This window comes from Mytilus galloprovincialis, chromosome 4, assembly GCF_965363235.1.
Source record: "Mytilus galloprovincialis chromosome 4, xbMytGall1.hap1.1, whole genome shotgun sequence".
NCBI classification, from domain to species: Eukaryota; Metazoa; Mollusca; class Bivalvia; order Mytilida; family Mytilidae; genus Mytilus; species Mytilus galloprovincialis.
Genome location: NC_134841.1, coordinates 17,694,593 through 17,722,145, shown reverse-complemented (window position 1 = coordinate 17,722,145; position 27,553 = coordinate 17,694,593). Strand labels below are relative to the sequence as shown.

Here is a 27,553-nt window from a genome sequence, read left to right as displayed (position 1 = left end):
ATTATGGAACTACTTTTTTCCACTTTTTTAATTATCATATTTTTGTTTAAAGGTAGATTCACCAACATCAGTGCTAGGTGGCCAGGATCAGCACATGATTCTCATGTTTTCAGAACCTCAGCCATAGGACAACATCTTGAGAATGGATATCGAGGAATTGGACAAGGTGTATTGTTAGGAGACAGTGGCTATCCCTGCAGACAGTTTTTGCTGACACCATACAGACAACCAGCTGCTGGTAGAGGTCAAGCAAGGTTTAACAGAAGACATTGCTCAACAAGGTCAACAATAGAAAGGACATTTGGAATATGGAAGAAGCGTTTTCACATTCTAGGATCAGAGGTACAATTCAATTCTTTACAAATAAATATAGTAGTAATATGAATATTTGACATGGTGTATGCCCTTATATTTTAAAAGTCATGTTTTTTTTTCTTGTGAGACTGCTGTCTACTAAATCTCTCATCAGTACATTTTTCGATTTCTCTTTTCAGTTAAGGTCTTCATAATGGTCCCCTTCTCTGTCTTTTGGTTATAGCTACTGTACGTTTTTTTTTGCTGACCACAGTTTGGTTGCCTATAATTGCTTACATCCACTTCATTTTAACTTTGCAGGATACATACATTTAAGTTATAAAATTAACAATCACTCCAAATCTCCTTATTTTTATTACGTAATAAAACCCGAAAATAAAAAATGAAAAATCAGTTGTATATTAAAGGGCTGATAAAACTGACCTCAGTTAAATATCAAGCCAGGACAAGAACACAATGATCGACAATTTATCACACAGATCAAAACCCTAAAATTATACGGATAACAGGGATCCAGTTGGAAAATTGGTAATGTTAGTCGGTTACTTCATGTAGTCCTGTTTGGGGTAACTGCTCCAAGTTAGTCATTACTGTAACTTTATTAAATCGTGAATGCTACAGTACATCATCAGTTGGACAGTTTGTTCAGCTTTATGTCTGATTTGGTCCTTTTTTTAATTAAATTATAGTGTTTTTGTAATAAATTTACTTATTCATGAGCAATGTTAATTCATGCTACATACAAATAGTAATTCTGTCACACTTTAAAATAAACGTGTTTAAATTGTATTCCAGATCCGAATGAAACCTGATAAAGCTTCCAGAATCATCATTGCTTGTGGTATTCTGCACAATATTGCCATCATGAGGAATGAATCTGAAGTTGCAGAAGAACAATTGATTGACAATCAACCTCAGATGCCACCCTATAATGGTCCACAGGACGGAAAAGGCATACGGGACCATTTTGCTACCACTTTTTTTGCCTAATAAATTGCATGTTTTTATTTTTCCATATTTTCATAAATTGTCTTTCATTAAAAAAATGAGGAAATTTGAAAATAGTAACAAATCTTTGTATGATCAGTTTGACAATGTGTTGAGAGAGGAAGTGTGCATTTTCGCGACTTCAATACTGGTATAGTAAATGGTGAGCAGTTAGTCGCATATGAAATCAAAAACCCAGTAGCCAGGAAACTGTTTTTCAGTACAAGAATAAGAATATGTGGTATGATTGCCAATTGATTATATCAATTACCATATGGAAAAAAAATTATTATTTAAATGCCCAAAAAAGGCACAAGCCATGGCCGACAGTGCAAGGACTGTATAGCCAAGCAAGGTCATTAAAAATTTTTTGATTCATGTATCACTTATTATTTTTTGAATGATGGAGGTGCAATATGTGGCTTAATTGTAATTACTGGTCTATTTTCTTTTACATAGGAGTGTGCACACAAAATTAAATGAATGTGTTGGCCTCATAGTAATTTCTGAAATACAAATCAACAATATAACAATGAATTTAATACATTTAATACATAGAGGCAAGTGCCTGAGAGAGTGTAACTGGTTCAGAATTGCCACCCACTAACTTCTGCAACAGCTCAATTTGTAGTTCCAGTTTGTTCCTCTCCAAGTCCATATGCACTTTCTGCTTCTCTTGGATTTCTAGTTTACCTTGCAGTGCACGATACTTCATGTCGTGAATATCCTGCACTGTTACCTTTTTCAAAGGTGTTCTCACTGTCCTACAAATAATAAAAACATAATGAATTCTGTAAAAGATCGATTAATTTTACATCTCTTTTTATTGATCGATTCAACGTCATAGTTCCATCAAATAACCAGTCAGAATATGTCACGTTTTCCGGCTTGAAATATGTGAATAGGTGGGGGGAAACTGTCAGAAAAATATATGAAAATGTAAAAAAAGAAAACTTGAAGTATTGACCAAATAATCTAGCGGAACCTGTTTCCACAACACATTTTCAAAGAGTTCTTGTATACATCCCCATAGTACGGTAGAAAAATAATTTTTTTTAAATCTAAAATTTCGGGAAAATATTCATTCTACTTATGAACTAAAAATCGTTTTTGTTGAAGGTGGCTTACGGTGACCTTCAGTTGTTAATTTCTGGTCTCTTGTGGGGAGCTGTCTCATTGGCAATTATACCACATCTTCTTTTTTTTACATTTACAACTTACTTCTGCTTATCTGTCCTATCTGTTTGTTCTTGAATATGTGGAACGACTGTTTGTGTCAGGATGGGGTCATATCCTGAAAGCAGAGACGGACTTGGTGGACTGGAGGGGGGTGGACTGTCCCTTATCAGAGATGCTGCAGATTCATACAAATCCTGGCTGGCATCTTCTTCCGGCAAAGTGGCATTGATAGATGGTTGATCTGTAATAAATGAGAACAAAATTATTCGTTGATACTGTGTTTGGGTATATTTTATTAATTCTAAAAAGGGGGGGGGCAATTGAAAAGGCATACTATCATCATTCAATTAAATTCAGATACAATTACTTTAAATTTCAAGATAAAAATATTGCACAAGACTAATTAAGACCCTATTTCAACCCTTTTCAGATTATCAAGGGTCTCAGCTATAAACTAATATGTGTTCCTGTCTAGGTTCAGTCTGCAACAACAAATTGATCAACTTTATTCCGGATTTATGACAACCAGTCCGTATCTGTTTTAATATTATAAATCATGACTGGTTTTCGGTCGAAATTAGCTATTGCGGTTCCCTTTAATCAATCAACAGATACCAGTTTAAAGACGACTTGGCGGGCACCTGCAGCCACTTGTGAACTAATGTTGAAAATAATACTTTAAAACTGTTATCAGTTTAAGCAAATGCAATCTTTCAATAGTATATCAAGTGGAAAACCTTCAAACCAACAAGAAACACGTTGGCAATCATTTAATGATCGAAAATATTGGTTAAAATAAATTGTTATCAGTCACGTGATATCAGTTGGGAATACCCCTACTTGTTGTGACGGCGGAGCAGACGAAACTTTTACCAAAATTTAAGAAAGGAAACTATGTATCCCGGTATTAAAAAGGATACAAATATTTGTGTTAATTTCATTGAAAATTAACAATAACAATAAAAAGAACCTTCAAAACAAAATTTAGCCAAAAAATGTTTGTTTTTATATGATAAATAAAAACATGTTAAGTGAAACTGATCAAGTTACTTTTTACAAAGTTCAATAAGAAGGGTAGAGCCTTGAGAAGTTCTAATTAAGGGGAAAATACATTTGGGGATTTATTTCAAAGTGTTAAAAAATATTTACTTACTTGTCTGGAATGATTCAGTTTCAAGTCCACCCTGAATCCCCCTGAAGCTGGTGGTGTCCTTCATAAGATGGATAACTTTTCCTACTGCAGAGCTAGGTTGTTTTGGAGCTGGTCCTCCCCCAGTTTTGAACAACTCACTCCTGTGAGTTGTGTACACAGCCTTGGCCACTCTTGTGGTATTCCTCCACTTGTTCCTAATAATAATTATCAAAGGTACAAGGACTACAATCCAGCACGCCAGACGCGCGCCTCGTCCACACAAGACTCATCAGTGACGCCCACATCAAAATAGTTATAACCCAAACAAATACAAAGTTGAAGAGCATTGACGATCCAAAATTCCAAATAAGTTGTGCCAAATACGGCTAAGGTAATCTATGCCTGGGATAAGAAAATCCTTAGTCTTTCGAAAAACTCAAAAGTCTTGTAAACAGGAAATTTATAAAAATGACCACATAATTGATATTCATGTCAACACCGAAGTGCTGACTACTGGGCTGGTGATACCCTCGGGGACGAAACGTCCACCAGCAGAGGCATCGACCCAGTGGTGTAAATAATTATCAAAGGTACAAGGACTACAATCCAGCACGCCAGACGCGCGCCTCGTCCACACAAGACTCATCAGTGACGCCCACATCAAAATAGTTATAACCCAAACAAATACAAAGTTGAAGAGCATTGACGATCCAAAATTTCAAATAAGTTGTGCCAAATACGGCTAAGGTAATCTATGCCTGGGATAAGAAAATCCTTAGTCTTTCGAAAAACTCAAAAGTCTTGTAAACAGGAAATTTATAAAAATGACCACATAATTGATATTCATGTCAACACCGAAGTGCTGACTACTGGGCTGGTGATACCCTCGGGGACGAAACGTCCACCAGCAGAGGCATCGACCCAGTGGTGTAAATAATTATCAAAGGTACAAGGACTACAATCCAGCACGCCAGAAGCGCGCCTCGTCCACACAAGACTCATCAGCACTTCGGTGTTGACATGACAGTAACTTCTGTGGCTGTACGGATGGCAACTCCAAGATAATTGACTTTTATGACTATGTCATCCCATACCTTCTTCTTCAACTGGTTGGTCACTGTATTAGTAAGTTTTCCATTAATTACACCAGAGTGTTTCTCTACTAGTTGCTGGATCAGGTCTTCCTCTGCCACAGTGAAGTTGGTCTTCTTCAGTCTTTTAAGTTTAGTTGGGTTTTGTTCAGTAGATTCAGCCATTGTTGTACAGACAGGATGCTCCAGAACAATGCATGATGGGTTGGTTTTATTTAATCACTTGATTAATCAGTTGATTAAATTTTAACGCATTGATTAATCAGTTGATTAAATTTTAATTCATTGATTATTTAATCGACACGTTAAATATTGTTGAACAACAGAAAATAAACGACTCGTTATGTAACGACTGGTTAAAAGATTTAATGACTCGTTAAATTTAATCAATCGTTAAAATAACGACAAGTTGAACAACAGACCCCAGTTGTCTCATTAGCAATCATACCACATCTTCTTACTTTATTTAACAGTGGCGTTAGCGACTTCGTCATTCAGATTGTTAGGTTTCTCGTTTGAGTTGTTTTACATGATATTTCGAATTTTTTCATAGCTTACTACCAGTGCGGTAAAGGTTTTGTTCCTTTACATACTTTTACTTATAACTGTCGGATCCCATTCCGTGCGCTTCCTTTGTATATAATTAACTGTGATTTTACATAGATACTAGCTAGGAACAGGACCGAGTGGTGAGGGTATACCCCCCCCCCCATATATCCAAAACATTGTTAATGTTTTAGTAAATTTTATATATATGTTCTGATATTTTACTGCTATTCCACATTTTCATACCAAATAGCTTTGAACATCAACTCGAAATTTAATTTGAATTTGAACTCAAGGGATAGCTTCAAACATCCGAAACACATTGAAAAAACGACTGATATGGACATCGGTTCAAAAATAGACCTATGTTTTTTTCCAAAATGGACACGTGGTTTTACCTTATCATCAAATATGCAAGTTGTCAACTTAATCAGTTAACAAGTTGAATTCAACATGTCGACTTCTTATTACTTTGTCATTACATTTATGCTAGCAAGTCGACATTGTAATGCATTTTTTTTCATCATTCCGACAAGTTTACTCAACATGATGATTTGATTCCAGCTTAAAACACACAACATAACTAATAATTCCGACTTATTTCCAACAAAATAACTTTATAAGGGGTGTACCATATGCGCTTCCATAATATGGACGTTAAAACGACTTAGCGAACTCATTTAAACAACTTAGCTATTTACTCCTTACGTCCTTTTTTCTTAAGATTCGGATTATTCTCTTTTTAAATGATTATTATCAAATCGAACTTTAATTATGAAGTCCCAAAATTTCTTCGTTAGAAAATATGTAAGGAAAAAAAAGAATGATTATTGAAAACAAAACACCCTGTTCCAATGAATTCAGCAATAGCCTACATTTTAAACACTGAAAATACAAAACATTTCCTACGCTGATAGTCATCACAAGCATACAAAATTTTCTCATGTTATTTTATCTTACCATGTAATACATAATTTATATTTTATTAATAAAACAATAAAGTGTTCTGTTATATTTCTTATTGATCATTCCATTATGGATTATTATTACAGTAGCAATATTAAACAGGTATAAGAAGTTGTGGCATGTGTGCCAATGGGAGAAATCTCCATCCAAGTCATATTTTGTAAAGGTAAAACATAAAAATAAAGATAACAGCGCCCCTGTGTTTTGATTGATCGAATATGCATATAGCGAACACTGTCCGTGTTCGCTTTTATATGTAAGATAATAAGATAAAGCTAATAGAAAAGATCGAAAACAGACGTAAGAAACTTGACAGAATAAAGATTTTGAAGGATATTTTACATATAATTGTATTTGAACTTTATATATAAAATAGTAGTTAATGTGTTTGTTCGTTTGCTTGAATTAGATATGAAGTATATAGAGAGTATTTGTCAATGGCATAGAAATCAAAGATGATACGAGTAGTTTCAATTAGATCAAAATTAAAATAATTTGCGCTGTTAATATACATTCGTCGTCTCCTACATCAAACTGAAGTTTTGTATACTTTTTATTTTAAATGATAACGTTGCGTTATTTAGATATAGCGTCAGTGTTTCTTATTTAGAGATGCACAGTATGTTTATTTTGTGTTGTATCGTACAGACTGGATGGGGTTTTACACACAATAAAAAGTAAAAGTAGCGTTATGATTTCAATGTTGTATTCTAAATGTCAACCACAGCTTTGTTATCCGAACTGGAAAAAAATCTTTCTTAGATGAAAAAGATTACCCCGAAAGTAAACAGACAATGCAATTAGGTATCATTTCTACAAATAAAATGACTTGTCCCAAGAGATCATCACACTCTGGGGTTTTATGCATTATGAAGCTATACATTCAGAGATCAGTTACGAAATGCAAGGTGTGGTAGAATCGAATATGCATACGAATACCTCGTGGAAACTGGAGAAATTTCATTTAAATACTTCAAAGATTCAAATTCTTGTTTGGTCCTCTAAAAGAATACGTTTAGCATATTCCTGTTAAATGCTTGTGCTGATATGGACCAGCAGGACAAGATTGGCCGTATCGTGCATTCTTATTACACAAAAAAAAATACATTAATATCCTTGTATGCAGTTTTCAATATAGACGGATATAAGACGGACAACATTTTAACCCAAACTTTGAATTTGGAAATTTTGAAGAGACAGAAGTACTAACTTGTTTCAGTTTAACGAAGGAAATCATAAATCATTTTACATTCAACGGTTTTATCGGACAAGCACCCCTTCTCAATTAAACTAACATTCATATTCGAACATACTGAGGGATAGGTGTGTCTGGATTATAAACCCGAAGAACACACACGCTTAACATAAAAAATTACATATTGCATATGTCGGAATCCCCGCACCTTTTTCATATATTGTTGCCTTGTGTTTCGGTTACTAGATATCTGACGTCTTTCATCTTTTTAGCGGTTTTGATGGTCGGAATACCCTTATTCAATTATCAATGTTTTTGAAGGAGGACATATAGTTGGAACCCCCCCCCCCTTTTTTATTTAGGATTTACCTCCCCATTTAAATTGGCTGGATCGGACCCTTCAGGATGCCATCATTTGTCTTCAACAATCCAAGCAATAATATCTATTTTATGATTCAGGCTTAGTCCAAATGAATACTTTGGACTCTTTTTTTTATTAAGAAAAAAATCACATCCCTAATTAACTGGACATTTAAAAAAACAGAATGCGAGTACATATGTTCAAACTCTTTTAGGTCATTTTTTGGTAGCATTAACCAAAAGAACTATGTCAAATGGACATGCTTTGATACTATATATGCGCTTGAATTTTTATTTGATAACGTTTTTGTTCGCTTTGGAGATTCCGTATATCGTCAAGTTATTGGAATTCCAGTGGAGACTAACTGTGCACCACTTATTGCGGACCTAGTTTTGTATTGTTATGAGTTACAATTTATGACTAAAATTAGCAAAGACCCATCGAAACAACATTTGACACACAAAAATTAACAATACTTTTAAATATTTGGATGATTTATTGGCTCTCAATAATGAAGACTTCAGTATGTATACTAAAGAAATCTATCCTGTTGAACTAACTTAAAATAAAGCTAAAACTAACAATGACCACTGCCCTTTCCTCGATCTTGATATCTATACCATTAACGGGAAGCTAAATACAAAAATTTATGATAAAAGAGATGATTTTTCATTTCCTATCGTTAATTATCCATTTTTAGATGGTGACGTTCCCTTGTCACCATCTTATGGTGTTTATATATATCAACTTGTACGATTCGCTCGTGTATGTAACAACGTATTAGATCTTAGCGAGAGAAATTTATGTATTACTGAAAAATTATTAAACAAAGGATATCAATATCACAAACTAGTCGAAACATTTACTAAATTTTATCATCAGTATAAGGAAATAATTCGTAAAAATAACTCCACATGCAATCATCTTATACGTTCAGGTATTTCACATCCAATCTTTTATGGTAATATTCTTTACAAAGCACAAACATATCAGTATTCACCTCAAAAGCTTACAAATCCTTTAAACAGACTTATTAAGAAGGGATATGGTTACGATACTGTTGTCAGGTCATTAAAGAGTGGATATTTTGGCTTTAATATTGATTCACTTATAGGGTCTTTGCATTGGAACTATACACATGTATTTAAAAAACAGTTGTTGGCATGACATTCTTTTCATATATTTTATGATAGTATGATACTAAACCCCTACCGGAGGGATTTTGCCTGATATGCATATGATGAAAACATAATCTTTCAATAAGTTTAATTGAGGTCTGGAGTGGGCATGACAGTTAACTGCTAGAAGTCTGTTGTTATTAATGTATTATTGTCATTTTATTTATTTTCTTTAGTTACATCTTCTGACATCGGACTCGGACTTCTCTTGAACTGAATTTTAATGTGCGTATTGTTATGCATTACTTTTCTACATTGGCTAGAGGTAAAGGGGGAGAGTTGAGATCTCATTAACATGTTTTACCCCGCCGCAATTGTGTACCTGTCCCAAGACAGGAGCCTCTGGCCTTTGTTAGTCCTGTATGATTTTTAATTTTAGTTTCTTGTGTATAATTCGGAGTTTAGTATGACGTCCATTATCACTGTACTAGTATACATATTTTTTAAGGGGCAAGCTAAAGGACCCCTCCGGGTGCGGAAGTTTGTCGCTACATTGAATACCCATTGGTGGCCTTCGGCTGTTGTCTACTCTATGGTCGAGTTGTTGTCGCTTTGACACATTTCCCATTTCCTTTCTCAATTTAATTTAATACATTTATGTTTTAATGTATAATTAAAATATGAGTTCTCTACATAAATGTTCTTTAAGTATTTTCCACATGGGATTACAATTTTAGCTTTAAGCAAGGGGGTATCTAAATTATTTTGTTTAGTCATTAATAGCTATAGGAATTTCATGAAATATGTTTTCTTTTAAATCTCTTGATACAACTTGTAGTGAACACTATTAGTAATCTCTTCTGTTCATGCTGTTATATTACACAATGTATCTTGCTATGAATAACAATGGACTCTAATTTCGGGATGTAGAAGGAGTGGTTTCAAGAAACCCCTTTCGCCATACCCTTTTGTCCAAATCCATTGTTATTCGTAACAATGGATATCTACAATAAACTTATCGTGAATACCAGGATTGGAATTCTGTATTTGCGACAGACGCACGTGTTGTCTGCAAAAGACTCACCAGTGACACTCGAATAAAAAAAATAGTAAAAAGACACAATTTACACTTGTTTTGAAATAGAAACTATAAAGTATAACAATAAAACTGGATGTAATGCTATTTAGTCAGTTGGTGAGTATTTCTCTATGCATTGTATACTTCTAGCAATTTGTATATCTGTTTCAAAATTTGTTGTAGACCCCATATTTCACAAGAGTATAAAGCTGTGAATGTATCAAACTGTTTCCATATTCTCGTGTTTGTAATCCGTGTATGGCATTTTTGGATTTACACACACACTTTACAGTGAGTGTATTTTTTTCTTTAACTTTTTGGCAGCTTTTTGTCCGACCTAACTTCACAATAATTTTGGCCAACTAAATTAGACCCAACTAAAATATGCATTTGCCGTGCAGACAGACTAGAAAAACAAAGAACGGGCGTGAGAAATGCAATATGAATACAATGCAAGATACTAATCAAATCATAAATCATAATAAAAAATAAAAGTCAAACCCTAAACATTCACAAGCCAATTTTTTTCGTAACCTGAAGCCGATGATCAGGTAAATCAGCCACGTAACCATCTTTAGCAGTTTCCAACAACGTTCGTTTACATCTGAATTGGCAGTTGCAGTAGCCCCACCTGCTCTCAAAGAATGCAAACCAATGTTTAGATCAGGACAAATTCTTTTTAACCTAGAAACTATACATTCTCTAGCTGTAGTATAGTTAACCGTTTATTTTTATATATTTATGAAAAAACTTGTTTTGATCTGAAAATTGGTCTAAATAAAAAATTATCTAATTCAAAATTAATCATAGCTTATTGAAAATACTGAAATACTGAAAATATTGAAAAAAAAAAAAAAAAAAAAAACTTTTTCAATAATAAATATGGATAGGCAATTGACTCTTCTTTACAAATGACAAATTCGTTACCTAATCTTTATTGATCAGTTTTACTCTTAAATATCTTGATTGAAAAATGATCATCTTTGAAAACTTTATCCTTACAACGAATAGCGCTTACTTCATCATAACGAAGAAAACCAGCAAAACATAAAATAATCATAGTTAAATCCCGTATAACAAGTAAATCATTACAATATTTGTACTTAGAACATCAATTTATCAAAACATCTACGGTAATGTGATTTTTTTCACTTTCGGTTTGTGTTGTTATCGTTTTGCGGCTTCTATTAAATTCACAACGAAAGAATGTGTTGTCGGATCTTGAATTACTTGAATGTTATGCGCCCACTTGATCCCGTAAACGGCAGATTGCACTACACTTTTAGACGAGCCTTTATCCAGTAAATGAGTTAAGTATAACGCAACGTGAATTGGAGAAGCGGGAATAGATTTTCCTCCTTCATTAGATATAAACTGTCCCCAACGTTTAAAAGAATAAAAATATTTGCTATTGGTGCTATGTGAATGTAACAATAATACTTCCATTTTCCCATCAAGTTGAGTGAAATTTTCTGAAATCGCTCCACACTGTGAAATCTCTTTCTGAATGGTACATTTTAACCCGATCCCTAAAACACAAATACAATAATAAATATCTAAAATCTAATTTTAAGTACCAACAAAGTGAAATTTGTATCTGTCTTTCCGAATAATCCGTTCCTTCCTCTTCCTCTCATAACTACACTTGATGACAACAATCTGCTGTCTCCTACAAAACTCGCAAATTCTGGTGAACCTTCAATACCAACGTTTAAAATTGTCCAAAAAGGAGCTGACGTCCAATATGGAACAATTAGTGTACCGATAGATTTTTCTTGCTTCAGTTTTGAATACATTTGGAAACAAGTGAAGGTGGTGATACAATCCAATTGATTTCGCTTTTCCAATTGTTAATCGAAAGCATTAATACCTGAAGTATTAGGACACCAGTGCTTAGAGTTGAAGACCAAACATTTTGTATTATAATCTGACGCAAATCGATCTACCGTATGAGGACCCCACAAATTATCTAAAACTGAATACAAATCTGGGTCTATTCCCCCAGTCATCACAGTCTACACTTTTGCTGATCTGATCAGCCTTAACGTTTTCGTCTCTTGTTACCCACTGTGGTAACAATACAATATTCTTAATCTTACATACATTGGCTATCTTGATTGCGATGTATTGTAGATCGCCCATTCTACTACCTTGCTTAATAATGTAAACAATATTTTGATTATCAGTATACCATTTAAAAGTTTCCGGCACATTGTAATGTTACTAGTAATGACAACAAAACTCTATATACCGCTTCTAACTCTCTCCATGTGGAGCTTAACAATCTTTCTACAAAATTCCAACTACTCATAACTTCAGTATCACTGATACTTACAGCATACCCTCCAAAACCTATACCGGAGGCATCACTATAAACAATGCAAGAGTACTGTTCCCCTATACTCAAATCTCTGCCATTCAGTATGGCTACGTTTTCCTTCCAGAAAACAATTTCATCTAATGCTTTGCTATACAAAAGCACAGGAGCGTTCCAACTTGCTCTATACAATAAGCAATCGTACATACTCCTTGTACGCAACCGTACTATTAGGCCCATTGCCCCTTGCATAGAAATAATCTGTCCAATAATGGACGCTAAAAACCTTTTATTTCACCTTTCTTTCATGTCCCACACCAAACCTAGCCAAGTAACTGATTGACTTGGTTCCCAACTACACTTTTCTTCGGCAATTAAAAAACCAGCCGATCTTAAGCATAACGTACGGTTAAGCTACATAAATTAGCCTTACTAATTTCACTTGCCCCACCTATGCGATCATCAAGATACATTATAATCTGTAATCCTTGATCTCTTTAATATTTTACAATGCATCTAACAACCTGGGTAAATATGTATCCTGCTGTACTTATACCAAAAGGTAATACGTTAAAAACGTAGCATTTTGTTACTTTTTCATGTTCATGAAACCAACTGAAACCTAAGTACGTTTTGTGATCGTCGAATATTTCAATATGATGATATGCTGATCGAAGATCGTATGTAAATAGATAGTCCCCCTTTTCGAACATATGACTAGCTTCAACAGCATCTTCATATTTGAACCTAAATTTGTGTAAGTGGGGGTTTATATGCCTGCAGTCAAGAACAAGTCTGATTTTTTCTTTATTCCTCGCAACTGCGAAAGGATTGACTACTATAGGTAACTCGGGTACTTGAGATATACAACCCCGACCAATTAACTTAGTGATCTCGGATTCAACAAACTCTGCATTATCAAATGCTGTCTTATTGTTCCTGAAACTACAGCTTTCAGGTTCTGTATAAAACGGAATTCTGTAACCATCTCTAATGATACTAAGAATATAGTCGTTTGCATTAATACTTTGCCAATAAGTGTACGCGTTGCGTAAACTGTTTACCGCTGAATCGTTAGAGTCCACCTTTGTAACTGTACTTTTAAATGTGTTATCAAGCTTGACGAATTGTGAATGCGTATCTTTTGCAATTGTGCTTTTGTCAAAACTATCAAAGTTTTCTACAGTTTTATCAAAACTATTTACATTTTTTTCCTTATCTTGTCAATCTTGTTTCTTTGCATTGTTGCACCAAAAGCACCAGTTTGATGGTCGACCCTCCAGTGTCCGGGAATATCACACCCATAACATTTCCCTGGGCGTTGAACTGGAACATTATTTCTAGGTGCGTTGGAATTAAATCTCGACGATTGAGAGGTACTGTAAGGGGTTGATCTTTGCTGTTTACTTTGTTTCTCGTTCTTGATTTTACGTGCAGCTTTGTTTTCGGCTCTGTTGATTCGTTTTTCAACTTCAGAGTCGTCGGCCAGACTATGAGTTTCATATTCTGTCACTGTTTTCCAGCCACTCTCGGATTGGTCTGCCAATTTAACTATTTTTTGTCTATGACGTAATATATCCAAACCTCCACTGATACTTTGTGCTGCCTTTTGGGTCTGTTCGGTTTGCTCCGGGTCTTCCCTCAGAAAACATCTAGCTTCCTTCATCTTGTTGGCAACTTTGGAATTAACTTTAAATTGTTCTAAATTCCCCTTTCTCTTAAACACGTAATTGTCCGAATTCATCTCTTCAATCTTGGCAAGTTGTGTTTCTGACAACTGTCGTTGATTTTCGTTAGTCGGCTTTCGGAAAGCGTCAAAACTGCTTTTGATAATCCTGTCCATGTGTTGTACAATATCATTATATGCGGTTGAAACAGCTTCTTGCACACGTTGTTTAATCAATGAATCTAGCTATACCGGCTCCGACATTTTAACTGTACGATGTCTACGGCTAGAATGACCACCTAGACAATTTGTTCACGAACCCGCGAAAAACAAATTAACATAACAAAACATTAGGTCACCTGACCTATCAAATCATGCATCATTGACCCATACAAAACATTGTAGAAACTTTAAGACAGTATTTTTCCGCTATACTGCGAAACGCTTAAAAATATATTTTCCAACGACTTATTAATAATTATATCTTTTTCTTGAATATGATTTTAAAATGATTGTTTCGTTATATTTAAGCCCTTTATGCAAGCATGAGTTTGTACACAGTCAAGAAGACCTTTCCACCTACACCTGTATGTGAAGCACTCATTTAAGGGAGTTTTCGTCTGCAAGAAGAATGGTACGAATGTTTGAATCACGAATTCATATTCTACAATTTGTAAAAAATCAGCTGCAATATAAGGTTATTTTTGTGATTGATCTTTTTCCTGCAATCTTACGGATTTGTATTTTAACGTTTATTATTTTGTTTACTTCAATAGGTAACCACGAGACAATAAACTTTTACTTTATTTATTTTTCCGCGTTTAGGAGAATGGCGGTAAGGTTTTGTAGGAATGGTATGTTTTGGTGGTTTATTATCTGTAATTGTACACGTGGTTTCGTGGGCAAATCATTTTGTTTGTGTCAATAAGTATTATTATGTCAATGAGGGAAAGCGGGTTTTAATTTTCTTTGTGTTTCAAAATCATTCTTGACGCAGACATTCAACACTTACCATATCAGAGCAGGCAGCAATAAACATGATCATCGACCACAGAATTAAAGACGCAATGAGCCTGAATCAGAGTATCGACAGCTCCTTACAGTGCCCCACAGTCTACTACGACTAAGCTTAGGTAATCAACAGACAGTTAAAATTCCTGTGGTGAATCAACCCGGAAATTATTATGAGTGTGGTTTATCAGGATATTGAAGGTCAGACCATTATAAACAGGGTTGGTAAGCGCAAAAGGAAAAGTCTGATAAGAAAAATACTGAATTATTAACCAATAATTTATCTGTTCACGTCTGCAAAGAAAACGTTATAGTTTTATGTAAATCACCTGAAAGAATGAAGAAGTTCAGTTGATATTTGGCGACATATTATTTGCACCAATGAGACAGTTATTAATATCATAGAACATGGAAATAAAATACATTTTCACACAGAACCATGTGAGATATTTTTTAATAACGACAAATCTTCGTTAGTAAATTCAGAATTCTGAGAAAACGAGATGGTTAAATAAATAAAACTAGGATCAGTATAAATTAGGGGAAAGATTAGTTATTTCAAATGGTGGTCAGGTGCTTGTCCACACTACTTATTATCTAAATATTTCAGTATTTGATAAATTGAGTCCAGTTCTGAGCAATATTTGTATGGACCTATTTTTAGATCAGGCAAACGGTACAAGAACAAAAACAATAGGTTTTACCATAGCTATAGAGTGTACTTTACCTAGTCTCAAAGAAGTTTGATGTGATATAAACATACTTAGGTTTACATTCTTTACATGTTTAAGGGCGGGTTGAGGCACAGTCGCATTTAACGCAGAAAAATACTGCTTAAGTTGGATACGTGGCAGACTCAATTGCACATCGCTGAGAAGTTACTTAGAAGTTAGGCCTTGATCATTTTATCTTATTGAATATTATGTACACCTTTCCGCCCGGCATCACTTTGTGTTTTCTAGTCTGCACGGCTAAACTGCATTCGTGTTGTTGTATTCAATGAGGTGTAGTTAAGACATTTATTTTTATGCCCCCCCCTACTATAGTAGAGGGGCACTATGTTTTCTGGTCTGTACGTCCGTTCGTCCGTCTGTCCGTTCGTCCTGCTTCAGGTAAAAGTTTTTGGTCAAGGTAGTTTTTGATGAAGTTGAAGTCCAATCACCTTGAAACTTAGTACACATGTTCCTTTAGTCCGAGATTACTCTGACGTCCAACGGCTGTTTTGCCAGACAAGCTGGGGCCGTGGGACGTCAGAGCTCGTCCCATATCAAAAAGTGGATATTTGTCCACCCAAAATAGATGCGCTGCTTCATCGCTTCTGGTGCCGACTGACGGCCTTGGATTTATATAAATCGGGCATCACTCTGTTCATTTTTTATTTATCTCTTCATTTATGTAAGTTTCACCTACCTGCCAACCTTAATTTTCTCATCATTAGTCAGTTTTTACAGTGACCCATCGATTTCGGCATTTTAACTTTCACTTTCAAATGGACGTCAAGTTACGAGAGAGTTCGTGGTCTCGAGACTCAAAATATGCAAATATTTATATTTTTCACCTCCTTTGTAGGAGATCGATGTTTAACATTTAGTAGCCAACATTGATTTTACAGGAGATCGGTATGAAGCATTTAGTTCCGACCGCGTTACAATCGGAAGCTCTCGGATATTTAGATAACTTGCACCGTAAATGAACGAGGTGTTACATTATGGACATTTGCATAAATCATCACTGTTTTCTCGTGGTCACGTGATAATCTTTGAAAATGAAAGGCAAAATGCCGAAATCGATGGGTCACTGTGGAAACTGTCTAATGATGAGAAAATAAAGGTTGGCAGGTAGGTGAAACTTACATAAATGAAGAGATAAATGAAAAATGAACAGATTGATGCGCGATTTATATAAATCCAAGGCCGTCAGTCGGCACCAGAAGCGACGAAGCAGCGCATCTATTTTGGGTGGGCAAATATCCACTTTTTGATATGGGACGAGCTCTGACGTCCCACGGCCCCAGCTTGTCTGGCAAAACAGCCGTTAGACGTCAGAGTAATCTCGGACTAATGTTTCTTATGATATGATCTTTCTAATTTTAATGACAAATAAGAGTTCTGACCCAAATTTCACGGCCCACTGAACATGGAAAATGATAGTGCGATTGGGGCATCCGTGTACTGGGGACACGTTGTTGTTTATTTCATTTCAACGAAAATGTTGTCTAAGGAACGTTTTTTTAAGAAGTGGGATGTTTTGGCGGTTTATTATCTAAAGATGTTCACGTGATTACGTTGAAGTTTTCTTATGTTAATAAGGTGAACGCGGGTTTTCATTTTCAGTGTTTGAAAATCATTCAAGCCGCAGGCTACAATTAATTGATTTTTTATATATTATTTTCCTAAATTAAAATGTAATTTGGCGTCAATATCCCGAGCCGTGCCTAGCACTTGCTCCGTAACACAAGTCTTCGGTAAAACAGAAAATTGAAAATGGGAATGTGTCAAAGAGACAACAACCCGATCAAATAGCAGATAACAGCCGAAGGCCACCAAAGAGTCTTCAATGCAGTGAGAAATTTTATCACCCGGAGGCGTGCTTCAGCTGGCCCCGAAACAAAAATGTATACTAGTGATAATGAACGTCATACTAAATTCCGAAATACATTAAAGAAACTAAAAAAAAAAATCATACAAGACCAACAAAAGCCATGGTCTGCGAGCTTACTTTAAAGAAATAATGTAGATACTTGTATATAGAAAGGGCCTTTTGTGCTTCAAAGTTGACATTTTTAGCTGTTTATTTTTCTATATACCTCATTTTGGGATGTACTTGTATTTTACGGCTATCATGCATTCCTTTTGTTTGTTGTAATTGAAGTGTAGTTTAGACATATGTTTATCGATTCATGTTATCTGTACACCTGTGTGTTTGTGTAGTAGAAAGGTCGATTGCAGGATAAATGGAGGTTATGGCGCAGGCTAACACAGCTCAAGCTGGAAAATATATATGTCTTTGTTTAGGGGCTCATGGACAGTTTTATTGTGTAGAATGTAAGCAATTTTTTTGTAAAACTTGCCGAATATCACACAAGAAGGCAAATGTTAGTAAAAGTCATCAGCTAGTAATGGCGCTGGAAACAGGAAGTAAAGACTGCGAAATGTGTTTAACCGAGAATGATGGTCAGTATTACTGCCTGTATTGCAACCAGTTCTTCTGTAGCAACTGCAAGACGATTCACCTCAGAGCGAATGTCAGTAAAAGTCATGTTTTCAGATATTCGTCCGATTTAGTTGAACAAGGTTTGTATGAGTAGTTGAAGCCTAAAATGAAATTAAAAACTGAACAATTTTATTAGTTAGATAGTGTGCTAGTGACCTAATACGGTATTTATGGGGTCAGTAAATTCCGTATGGGGTGAGAGCGAATTTACTGACCCCATATATACCGTATTACGTCACTAGCACACTATGTAACGAATTTATCTTACCACCTATCTTAACGTGTGATACTAGACTAATGACCTATCAAAATGAGGAAGTCTTCAATATGGTTTAGCATCATAGTAAGAAACTACCTCCATTGATCATACAAAAACAGATGCCAACAAAAACAACGTGTCAGCTTTACATGTGTTTTATGAATATATTTCAATCTTCATCATCAATTTCCTCGTCTGTTAAAACCTTAAAGAATTTTCTCATAGCAAGTTGTTTATATAAAGGGACTTAACACCACTACTAACCCTGTATTGATAAGTCCCGCCTCCCTACTAACCTAATATGGAATATACACGGTCTCCACGCGGACGCTCTTAACAAATCATATTCCTAGAAATGTACAGGAGATATGATAAATCTAAATATACATAAAAGCATGTTTCTGTTAAAATAAATAAAATCTGTAAAACATTATGCTTGTGTTTATCTATGTAAAACAAACCATGCGGAAAGCCTGTGCAAGTTTCCTTTTTTTTTTTTTGAAAATCGTTACAATAGAGAAAATCTGACTGAGGAAAACATGTTCAGAATGTTGAGTTCTACCAATTGTTCATATACGTCAAAACTGTCAGACGACTTCTTAAAGGAGTTATTGCCCTTAAATGACAAATTTTATCATTTGTTTTCGTTTATTTTTTTAGCTCACGTCCCACAAAAAAGGTTACTAGTAGACTGTCACTCTTTATAGGAGTGATTGCCCTTAAATGAGGATTTTAATTTACTCCTTTTATGTGTTGTAAGCAAAAACTGAAGAAGATGGAGAGAAATTTTAATTAAAAACAGACTAAATGACCAGCAATAAAAGATCAACAAAACAGAAATTTTTGTCATGAATTTCGTCTGTTATATTGGAGAGTGTCCTTTGTTGATATGCACATAGACCAAGATGAGCGACACAGGCTCTTCATAGCCTCTAGGATTTTTTTTCTCAATTGGTGATATCAACTTTCAAATTGCTAACTTCTAATTACTCAGCAATAATAACAAACCTTCTGTGAAATCGTATGGTGTTAACGTATTCTGATATGTTTCAATCGTACATGTTCTCACTATACGAACGTCTTTTGAAGGGATGTGCAGCTTTCACAAAATGCCCTATTTGAGTTTATAGGAATAATGACTAAAAAAAATCGAGTTTTAGCGTCACCATCACAAATTGGATGACTGATACGATGTGTCTTTGTCTTAACTCTATAACGACTTTTTCAGTGGTATACCTTTATATACCAGAATTGTCGCATTATCTATAATTTTTACCGACTATGTCCTATTCCGGATTGTAACATTTTGACTGCGTGTGGGTTCGCATGACTGGTGATGCATGCATCAACTATGCTATAGCAACGAAAGCATATTCATAATATGGCACATGATAAACAGCAGCTGCACAAAGCAATTCATAAAATACATAAGAAAACAAGCAACGTTAAGTAACAATATGTTGTCTCAGGTTTTTTTATCCTATGATACCTTAAGATAACACTGTTATATTAAGGTATATAGGATTTTTTTTATCTGAGGCAAGTGTTCTTGCCAACTACTGTTATTTTGGAGTATTTGACAAGAACTATAAAATATTGGCAAAAAATAGGCCTTATTGGTCAGCAGAATGGTAATACTATTAAAAAAGATATTCGTTTTCAATACACCGCATATTACAACATTTGCACAATCGTGTTTCTCTAGTCATGTCAGAATATCTTCCTGATTTAATGTTCAGCTTAAGTTAACTACTACGCAATTTAGTTAAAAGTATAAATTATAACAGTAATCTAAACGATCTTCAAACCTAATTTCTAACTTAACATTCTTATAGATACTCAGTTTTTCACTCTTTTCTACAAATGCTTACCAGTTTGCAAATACTGATCTTATTCTTGATAACATCAATAGTTATAATGATATTTATTTCTTAAAACCCTATTAAAACACACGTTTCTGTATTTGTAAGAACATTCCAATAAAGTTAAATAGCAAACCTAGATTTGTATATGAATTTATCATTTGTAGCTCTTCATTGTCGTAGAAAAAACGGACATCTACTGGTTGTCATCTATTCCTCATGTTTTACCCCCATAACATTTTCTAATGATTCTGATAAAATACCACCGGAACTTACACGCATTTTAGCAGAAGAAAAAACACGTTTCACAATAGTTACAAATGTTGAGCTAACTCCACTTCTTAGTAGCTTACATGAGTACTTTACTATTAAGCTTGTCAAATGCTTAACGAAAATCAACAAATGCACAGTTTAGTTTCTGCTTTTGTTGAAGAGTATTACTATTAGTGGTAATTCCATGAAGGACAACTATTTTATTCATAGTAGAACGTCAGGGTCCATGTCTGATGCAAATTGATTGTTAATGAGTTTATCATCATCATCTGCCCACGAAACTAAAAAAGTAAATAACCAAAAATACCGAACTCCGAGGAAAACCAAAAATGGGGAATCCACAATCAAATGTCAAAATCAAAAGCCTAATCACATCAAACGAATGGACAACAACTGTCAAATTACTGACTTGGCAGTACAGGCATTTTTCTTTGCACAAAATGGTGGATCAAACCCGGCCCCACAACAATAAGTAAGAATAATTTAGAAAAAAACAATGACTTTAACTATTATTATATGGTTATTTGAAGCTGATAAATCACCATTTTGGGGAACCACTATAAGTGAACACTATGTTCAGTAATTATGATATATTCAACACAAAAATATAAATCTAATTAAAAACCAATTGTTCATGGAACAAGTGAAGGTCTTTCCACTTTTTAGGATTCATTTCGATATGAAAATATCAAAATATTGTTCAAAATGTTATTTCCAGTGTGAAATGAGACCTTCGGGTACGCTGATTCCAAAAATATATGGTTTCTATACAATCCTGTTTGAAATAAGGAAGGTAATTTGTAAAATCCGGTCTGAAAATGCCGCTTCCGGTATTATTTGTTAGTTTACTTGACATTGCTTTCAATAATATATTCTTTTATATACTTTTACATAAAATAAGTACAAAAATTAGCCACTTCCGGTTCATAAACATTCACTTCCGGTTTGCTTTTTCAAGGTCATATGGCTTGTTACCCAATGTCCAAAGTTATATGGCTTTAAGATGTATAGTTATGAATTTTGGGCAAAGGTCAAAATCTAGAACGTCAAATTCACCTATGACCTTGACTTCATTTTCAAGGTCATAATGAAAAGACATTACGTCTCATATATGTATGGTTAAAAAGTTATGTACGCATAATTCTAGTCATAAGCGGGGCAAAAACTCTTATCATATGTCAGCATACCCTTTAAACCAAACTATATGAATTGCGACATTTTATGACTAACAGCTACTTAATAATATGTTGTTGATATCTACACGGTTTTTAAAAAGAATTGAAAATAACCCGAAATCAAAATTTAGAATATGACCTTGACCTTTTACATTGACCTAATTTTCTTTTTTTTTTAAATCAAAGACCTCAAATCTAAAGACCTTAGGTCTCTAACACTTATGGGTTGTCCGATTCATCTGAAAATTTAAGGGCAGATAGATTGACCTGATAAACAATTTTATCCCAGTCAGATTTGCTCTAAATGCTTTGGTTTTTTATTTATAAACCAAAAACTGCATTTTACCCCTATGTTCTATTTTTAGCCGTGGCGGCCATCTGTTACCGGACACATTATTAAAACTAAATACCCCAAAAATGATTGTGGACAAGTTTGTATTAATTTGGCCCCGTAGTTTCAGAGGAGAAGATTTTTTTGGTAAAGATTACTAATATTTACGAAAAATGGTTAAAAATTGACAAAAAAGGGCAATAACTACTAAAGGGGCCAACTGACCATTTCGGTCATTTGACTTATTTGTAAATCTTACTTAGCTGAACATTATTGCTGTTTACAGTTCATCTCTATCTATAATAATATTCAAGATAATAACCCAAAACAGTAAAATTTCCATAAAATTACCAATTCAGGGGCAGCAACCCAACAACGGGTTGTCCAAATCATCTGAAAATTGCAGTGCAGATAGATCTTGGCCTGATGAACAATTTATCCCAGTCAGATTTGCTCTAAATGCTTTGGTTTTTGAGTTATAAGCCAAAAACCACATTTAACCCCTTTGTTCTATTTTTAGCCATGGCGGCCATCTTGGTTGGTTGACCGGGTCACCGGACACATTTTTTAAACTAGATACCCCTAAGATGATTGTGGCCAAGTTTGGTAACTTTGGGCCAGGTGAGCTAAAAAACGAAATCAAAAGATCTTTCCACTGAATAGTGGAAAGATCTAATTAAACAAAATTTTCAAAACAAGGTACACATAGGATCTGACAGTAGGATAACATTTCACTATTATACCGTCATTTCCAGCACTCTTTCCGACTACATTATCTTTATAGCAACTTTAATTTCTTCCTCAGATATTTCAATATCTAGGTCATATAAATTCAAAACATCAATCATAGAATTGAAACGTCGTCACACAATCCTGGTGGATAGTCTCCAAGATGAGATTTAAAATGAACATTGATGCATGTATGTATATTGTGCAACAAAACTAGTATTTTTTGTACTATAACGGCCCAGAATTTATTAGCCTTAGTTTTTGCTACGTTACACAGAACTTCGCCATTCCACCGTTACTCATTGAACTTATAGTTCTCCCAGTAACTGATAGCTACTGCAAAGCCAATAACAACTAATAAAAAAAATTATGGAGCTATTGTAAATTTAGACAACAATTATTAATCGACGTTTAAATTTCATGAATTGATTAGGAGAGCAAATCAGGGTAAGTATTCAAAATTGTGGAAAATCGCATTAGTTAACTTCATTTAATGTTCGAGAACGAGTTAATCGAAAGTTTAAATGCTGCCGTAAAAGAGACTCCTTCTATGAAATGATGATCATGTGACTAATGATAAACGACTGGGAATTGTATCACCATAGGGTAATAAAAAGTATTGTGTGGAAAAGGCTGGAAAATGTGCTAAAAAGACTAATGAAAGTAACATACTTGACAATAGTGCTTCAATGACCTGGAAATACAGAAACCTTGTAAGAAAAAGTCGAAAACGACAAAATTTAAAGATGATACTTCAGTTGACATTACAAATGTAAAACAAACCCGTTAAAACTACTCATCAACATACTGTGGGTTAAACAACAATTTTGTAAACAATATAAGTCGATAAACATTTCAACAGATAATTGATAATGCCCTAGTCTAATCAACAAGTTCCTGATGCCGAATCATCAGTCTCGTTCAACCATATTCTCTGTCAACGCATATCCCTATGCAACAGATTTCTCAACTTGCACAGTTCAATTATCAAGAATGCTACCCTTGCTAGATGAATTATTCCGAAGAACAAAATTGACCAAACCGACTCTCTTGTTGCTAATATGGATGCAAAAGGTAGTGAAATTAAACAGTGTGATAAGATGTTCGATGGTAATCTCGATCAGGTTGGCAAAAGTACCCAATTTATGAGCGACGAATTCAATGCCCAGAAAAAAATCACTTCCTGATTTTAAACGGGAAGTTGGTCCGAGACCACAATGATTTCGTAGTGCATTTCTTTTAGAACATAAATGAAAATTAAAAAAAATCCCACCTGCGCTTTCTCAAAGAAATTATTACAGTGTGTTGTACTACTTTTGGGACAAATTATATCAAAATTATAGAAAACTTCATCGGCTCTAACTCAAAATATGGACAATTTTATGTTTAGGACGTCTTGAAATCTTTTGACAGCTTCCGAAGTGCTAATTTCTAACCTTTGTCAGCTGGACCAAATCACTACTTTCCTTTAAAATTCTGGACCCAAAATTTTTTACATTGTAATTTCACCCTCCTACTTGCAATTTAAGGCATTAAACATGGAGAAATAAATTTGGAAGGGGTATGAAAATTAATGACAAGTAACCCATTGTCAACACTAGGGACTATATTCGTAAATCAAGGGACGACAATTGTGGTCTCGGACCGGATGATATTTGAACAATATCAGCATCAATTCGATCGCAAAAATTAGTGGTACTGTCGCAGAGCTAAAGAAAACTATGGTCAATTAAAAGAGAAACTTGTTGACTTCCATTTTTGATTTAATGATGAATAATCTTTCCAAAAATGATGGTGAAAATTTTTCGAATCTTGTTATTGGATTGTGTATAAAAAAAATAATTTAAAAATGGTGAACTAGAAACGAAATTTAGAATAACTAAAGCATACTGTGTAGGGAAAAAGATGGACAAAGTTATATCAATGAGTGTCAAATTTCAGATACCATATATGCGTGACATATTAAAAAATAAAGACTATAATACAATTAAAATGAAGACGGAATTTCAGAACATCTTCATGTTGAAACACAAATTCCCCGATAATAAACTTTCATTACTGAAAGAACCGAGAGATAAAACATCATAGCAAGATTTGTGTTGGGGTAAAAGAATATCAACAATAGTAACAAGTTGTTAATTTCTGTATCATTTGGTCCCTTGTGGAGAGTTGTCTCACGGGCAATCGTACCACATCTTCTTTTATACATATAACATATTTTTAATCAGTCATTAACTGGTATCTTTCGATTGAAATATGTGAATTATCCGTTCCGGTCGTTTCCATTGTTTTCAAGTATAAGTGTCCACCAGATGAGTTTTGTAAATTATCGTACCATTACTCATTTTCATTGTCCATTAATAGTTATCCCACAAGGACTTGGTATGTCAGTGTAAGATCATCCCGATGGCCGGAAGCCAGAGGGTGATCTAACACTGACACACCAAGTCCGAACAAAGGAAAGCATGCATAACAAAGAAACTCAAACTGGGGTGATCTGGTAGGGGTGATCCGGCTCAGATCACCCCTGTTAGAACAAATGAGCTGGGATGTAATTAAAGATCGCAGTAAGTCACCTAGTTGATCAATAGAAATACACTCATATTTTGTATTTACTCTTCATTTTGTATGTTTTTTTCAGATGACAAGAAGACTGAGAAAATCAATGATAGACTGTATCGAAAAATTGATTGCTCTGAGGTAAATGGATATTTCCTATCATAAAAAAAAATGTGATGTGATATGAGGGCGAATGAGATAGCTCTCACTCATGGATCAAATGACATTGAATTCAACACTTATAATTTACCGTGAGGTCTTCAGCAATGAACAACACCTATAATTTACTGCACGGTATTCAGCTTTGAACATACCACATACAGCATGGTCACCTATACAAGGCCTCAAAATGAAAAATGTAAAGAATTAAAACGAGAAAAGAAACGGTCTGGTTTATGTAACAAAAATTGAACGAAAAACAAATATCATATACAGCAACAAACGACAACGACTGGCTCGTGACTTGGGACATGCACATACAGAATGTGGGATGGGGTCAAACCTGTTTGCGGGCACCAATCTCTCCTCATCACCCGTGACAGTGGTGTAACAACACACCATATCTCCACTACTTAAATAAAAATGCGATATTAGTGGCTTAATTCTGTTGATCAAAACCCCAATGATGAATGTGTTCTGGCTTTCTGTGACGTCATAGTACATTTTGGGTGACCCTTGATAGGGGTTACCAGTTTGAACCTCAGAGTTTTGCTATCTATCACTACGATCACTGTTCTTTTTATTAGGTTAATGAGTGGGTACTTTAAGTAATTCCCATTCCTGATTGAGTCATTCTGAGATTCTTTATATGAATTCACAGATAGATTGTGATGTGAAATCTGGTACTAAGACGTGGGAAGTTGCTTGCCCTAGCTTTCATTCTGTTCCTACTTTTGCTGGTTCCGTGTTTATAATTACTTACTGTTACGTATATATCTTTTATTTATCTCTGGTCTTCATTAAAAATATCATTTTCATATTCTATTATTTCATTTATTTTTATATTGTTTACTTTTCTTTATTTATTAACTTATTCGTCAATTTATTTATTCATTTAATTATTCAAATTTCATTAACCTGTTTTTGTCATTTTAAATCATATCAATTACCATATGGTAAAATTAAATTATAAAATGACCCAAAAGGCGCAAGCCATAGCCCACAGTGCAAGGGCTGTATAGCCAGTCAAGGTCGTTGAAATCTTCCATTTGTTGTAGATTCATTTTTTAAATTATTGATCCCTACATGTGTTATAGTTGTCTCTACACAGGTGACTCTGTCTACTTGCCTTAAAGCATCTCCAATTGTGTAGGTAGTATATTTCATACCCTCTTTTCCTGATCTTAAAAGTAGTCTTTTAATATCCACATAATGACAAATACAGTCATGCATGAAGATAGCATCCGTGTCGTCTGGTTCAATGATGTCATTAGTTTTCTTATTTGTCATGTTAGAATTTGAGTCAGGTTGAGAAAGATGTTTTGTTTGAATAACTTTATTAAGACTTTAATGAAATAATGTTCTCTATCGCGTCGACTATTTGGAACATTTTTATTGTTTTGTTGAAAACCTGCATTTCTATAGTTCAACTATAAACAAAAATATGAGTGGACGTGTGCTAGTACATCCCAACAATAGAAAGACACTAAGAACAGATATGAAAGTATTAGAAGTAGATTTTCAGTACTACAGATTTTTGGTACAGACATAGTACCTATGCAAAAGTAGCTGTGTAGTATAAATTTATTAAAATGATCGATAAAGTTAATGTCCCTAGACAATGCAGTTTGCATTTGCGCCGATCTGCATTTCATTAGCGCCATTTTTTTCTTTCATTTGCGCCGATTTTATTTATTTTTTTCATTTGCGCCGATTTTTGTTACAGTTAAATCACAAGTGAATGTTATTTTTCATTTATCATTATAGATCTTTTCCGTTAGTCGGTTGTACAATGTTATGAATTGTATATTTCACAATGGTCTGCTCGACAATATTTATCGATAAAGTTATCAGTCCTGAATAGGACTGATACAGTTGCATGGGTATGGTTTGGATCGTTTCTAAATTTCCCGGCACTTTTAACAACATCTCCGTACAAATGCAGATGTGCTATCCCGTTTGAAATAAGGTTTCGATAAAGGTGCAATAAAACTTCGAAACCAAATCTCAATATTTATCAATATTTCTTAT

General features: G+C 34.4%; 2 protein-coding genes across 2 annotated transcripts in view; one reads left to right on the top strand and one right to left on the bottom strand.

The window, feature by feature from the left end:
- Positions 1 to 1,849: 1,849 nt before the first annotated feature.
- LOC143070984 (uncharacterized) lies at positions 1,850 to 4,869 on the bottom strand. Its single transcript, XM_076245079.1, has 4 exons — positions 4,622 to 4,869; positions 3,635 to 3,828; positions 2,524 to 2,722; positions 1,850 to 2,066 (listed from the first exon to the last, which is right to left on the bottom strand). Exons 1-4 carry the CDS (start codon positions 4,867 to 4,869, stop codon positions 1,850 to 1,852), a joined length of 858 nt encoding a protein of 285 aa, XP_076101194.1.
- Positions 4,870 to 17,908: 13,039 nt separating this feature from the next.
- LOC143070983 (uncharacterized) overlaps positions 17,909 to 27,553 on the top strand; it is a 29,312-nt gene continuing 19,667 nt past the window's right edge. The window contains exons 1-2 of the mRNA XM_076245078.1: positions 17,909 to 18,255; positions 25,446 to 25,504. Coding sequence (XP_076101193.1) covers positions 17,916 to 18,255; positions 25,446 to 25,504 — 399 coding nt within the window. The 5' untranslated portion in view covers positions 17,909 to 17,915. The remainder of the gene's footprint in view (positions 18,256 to 25,445; positions 25,505 to 27,553) is intronic.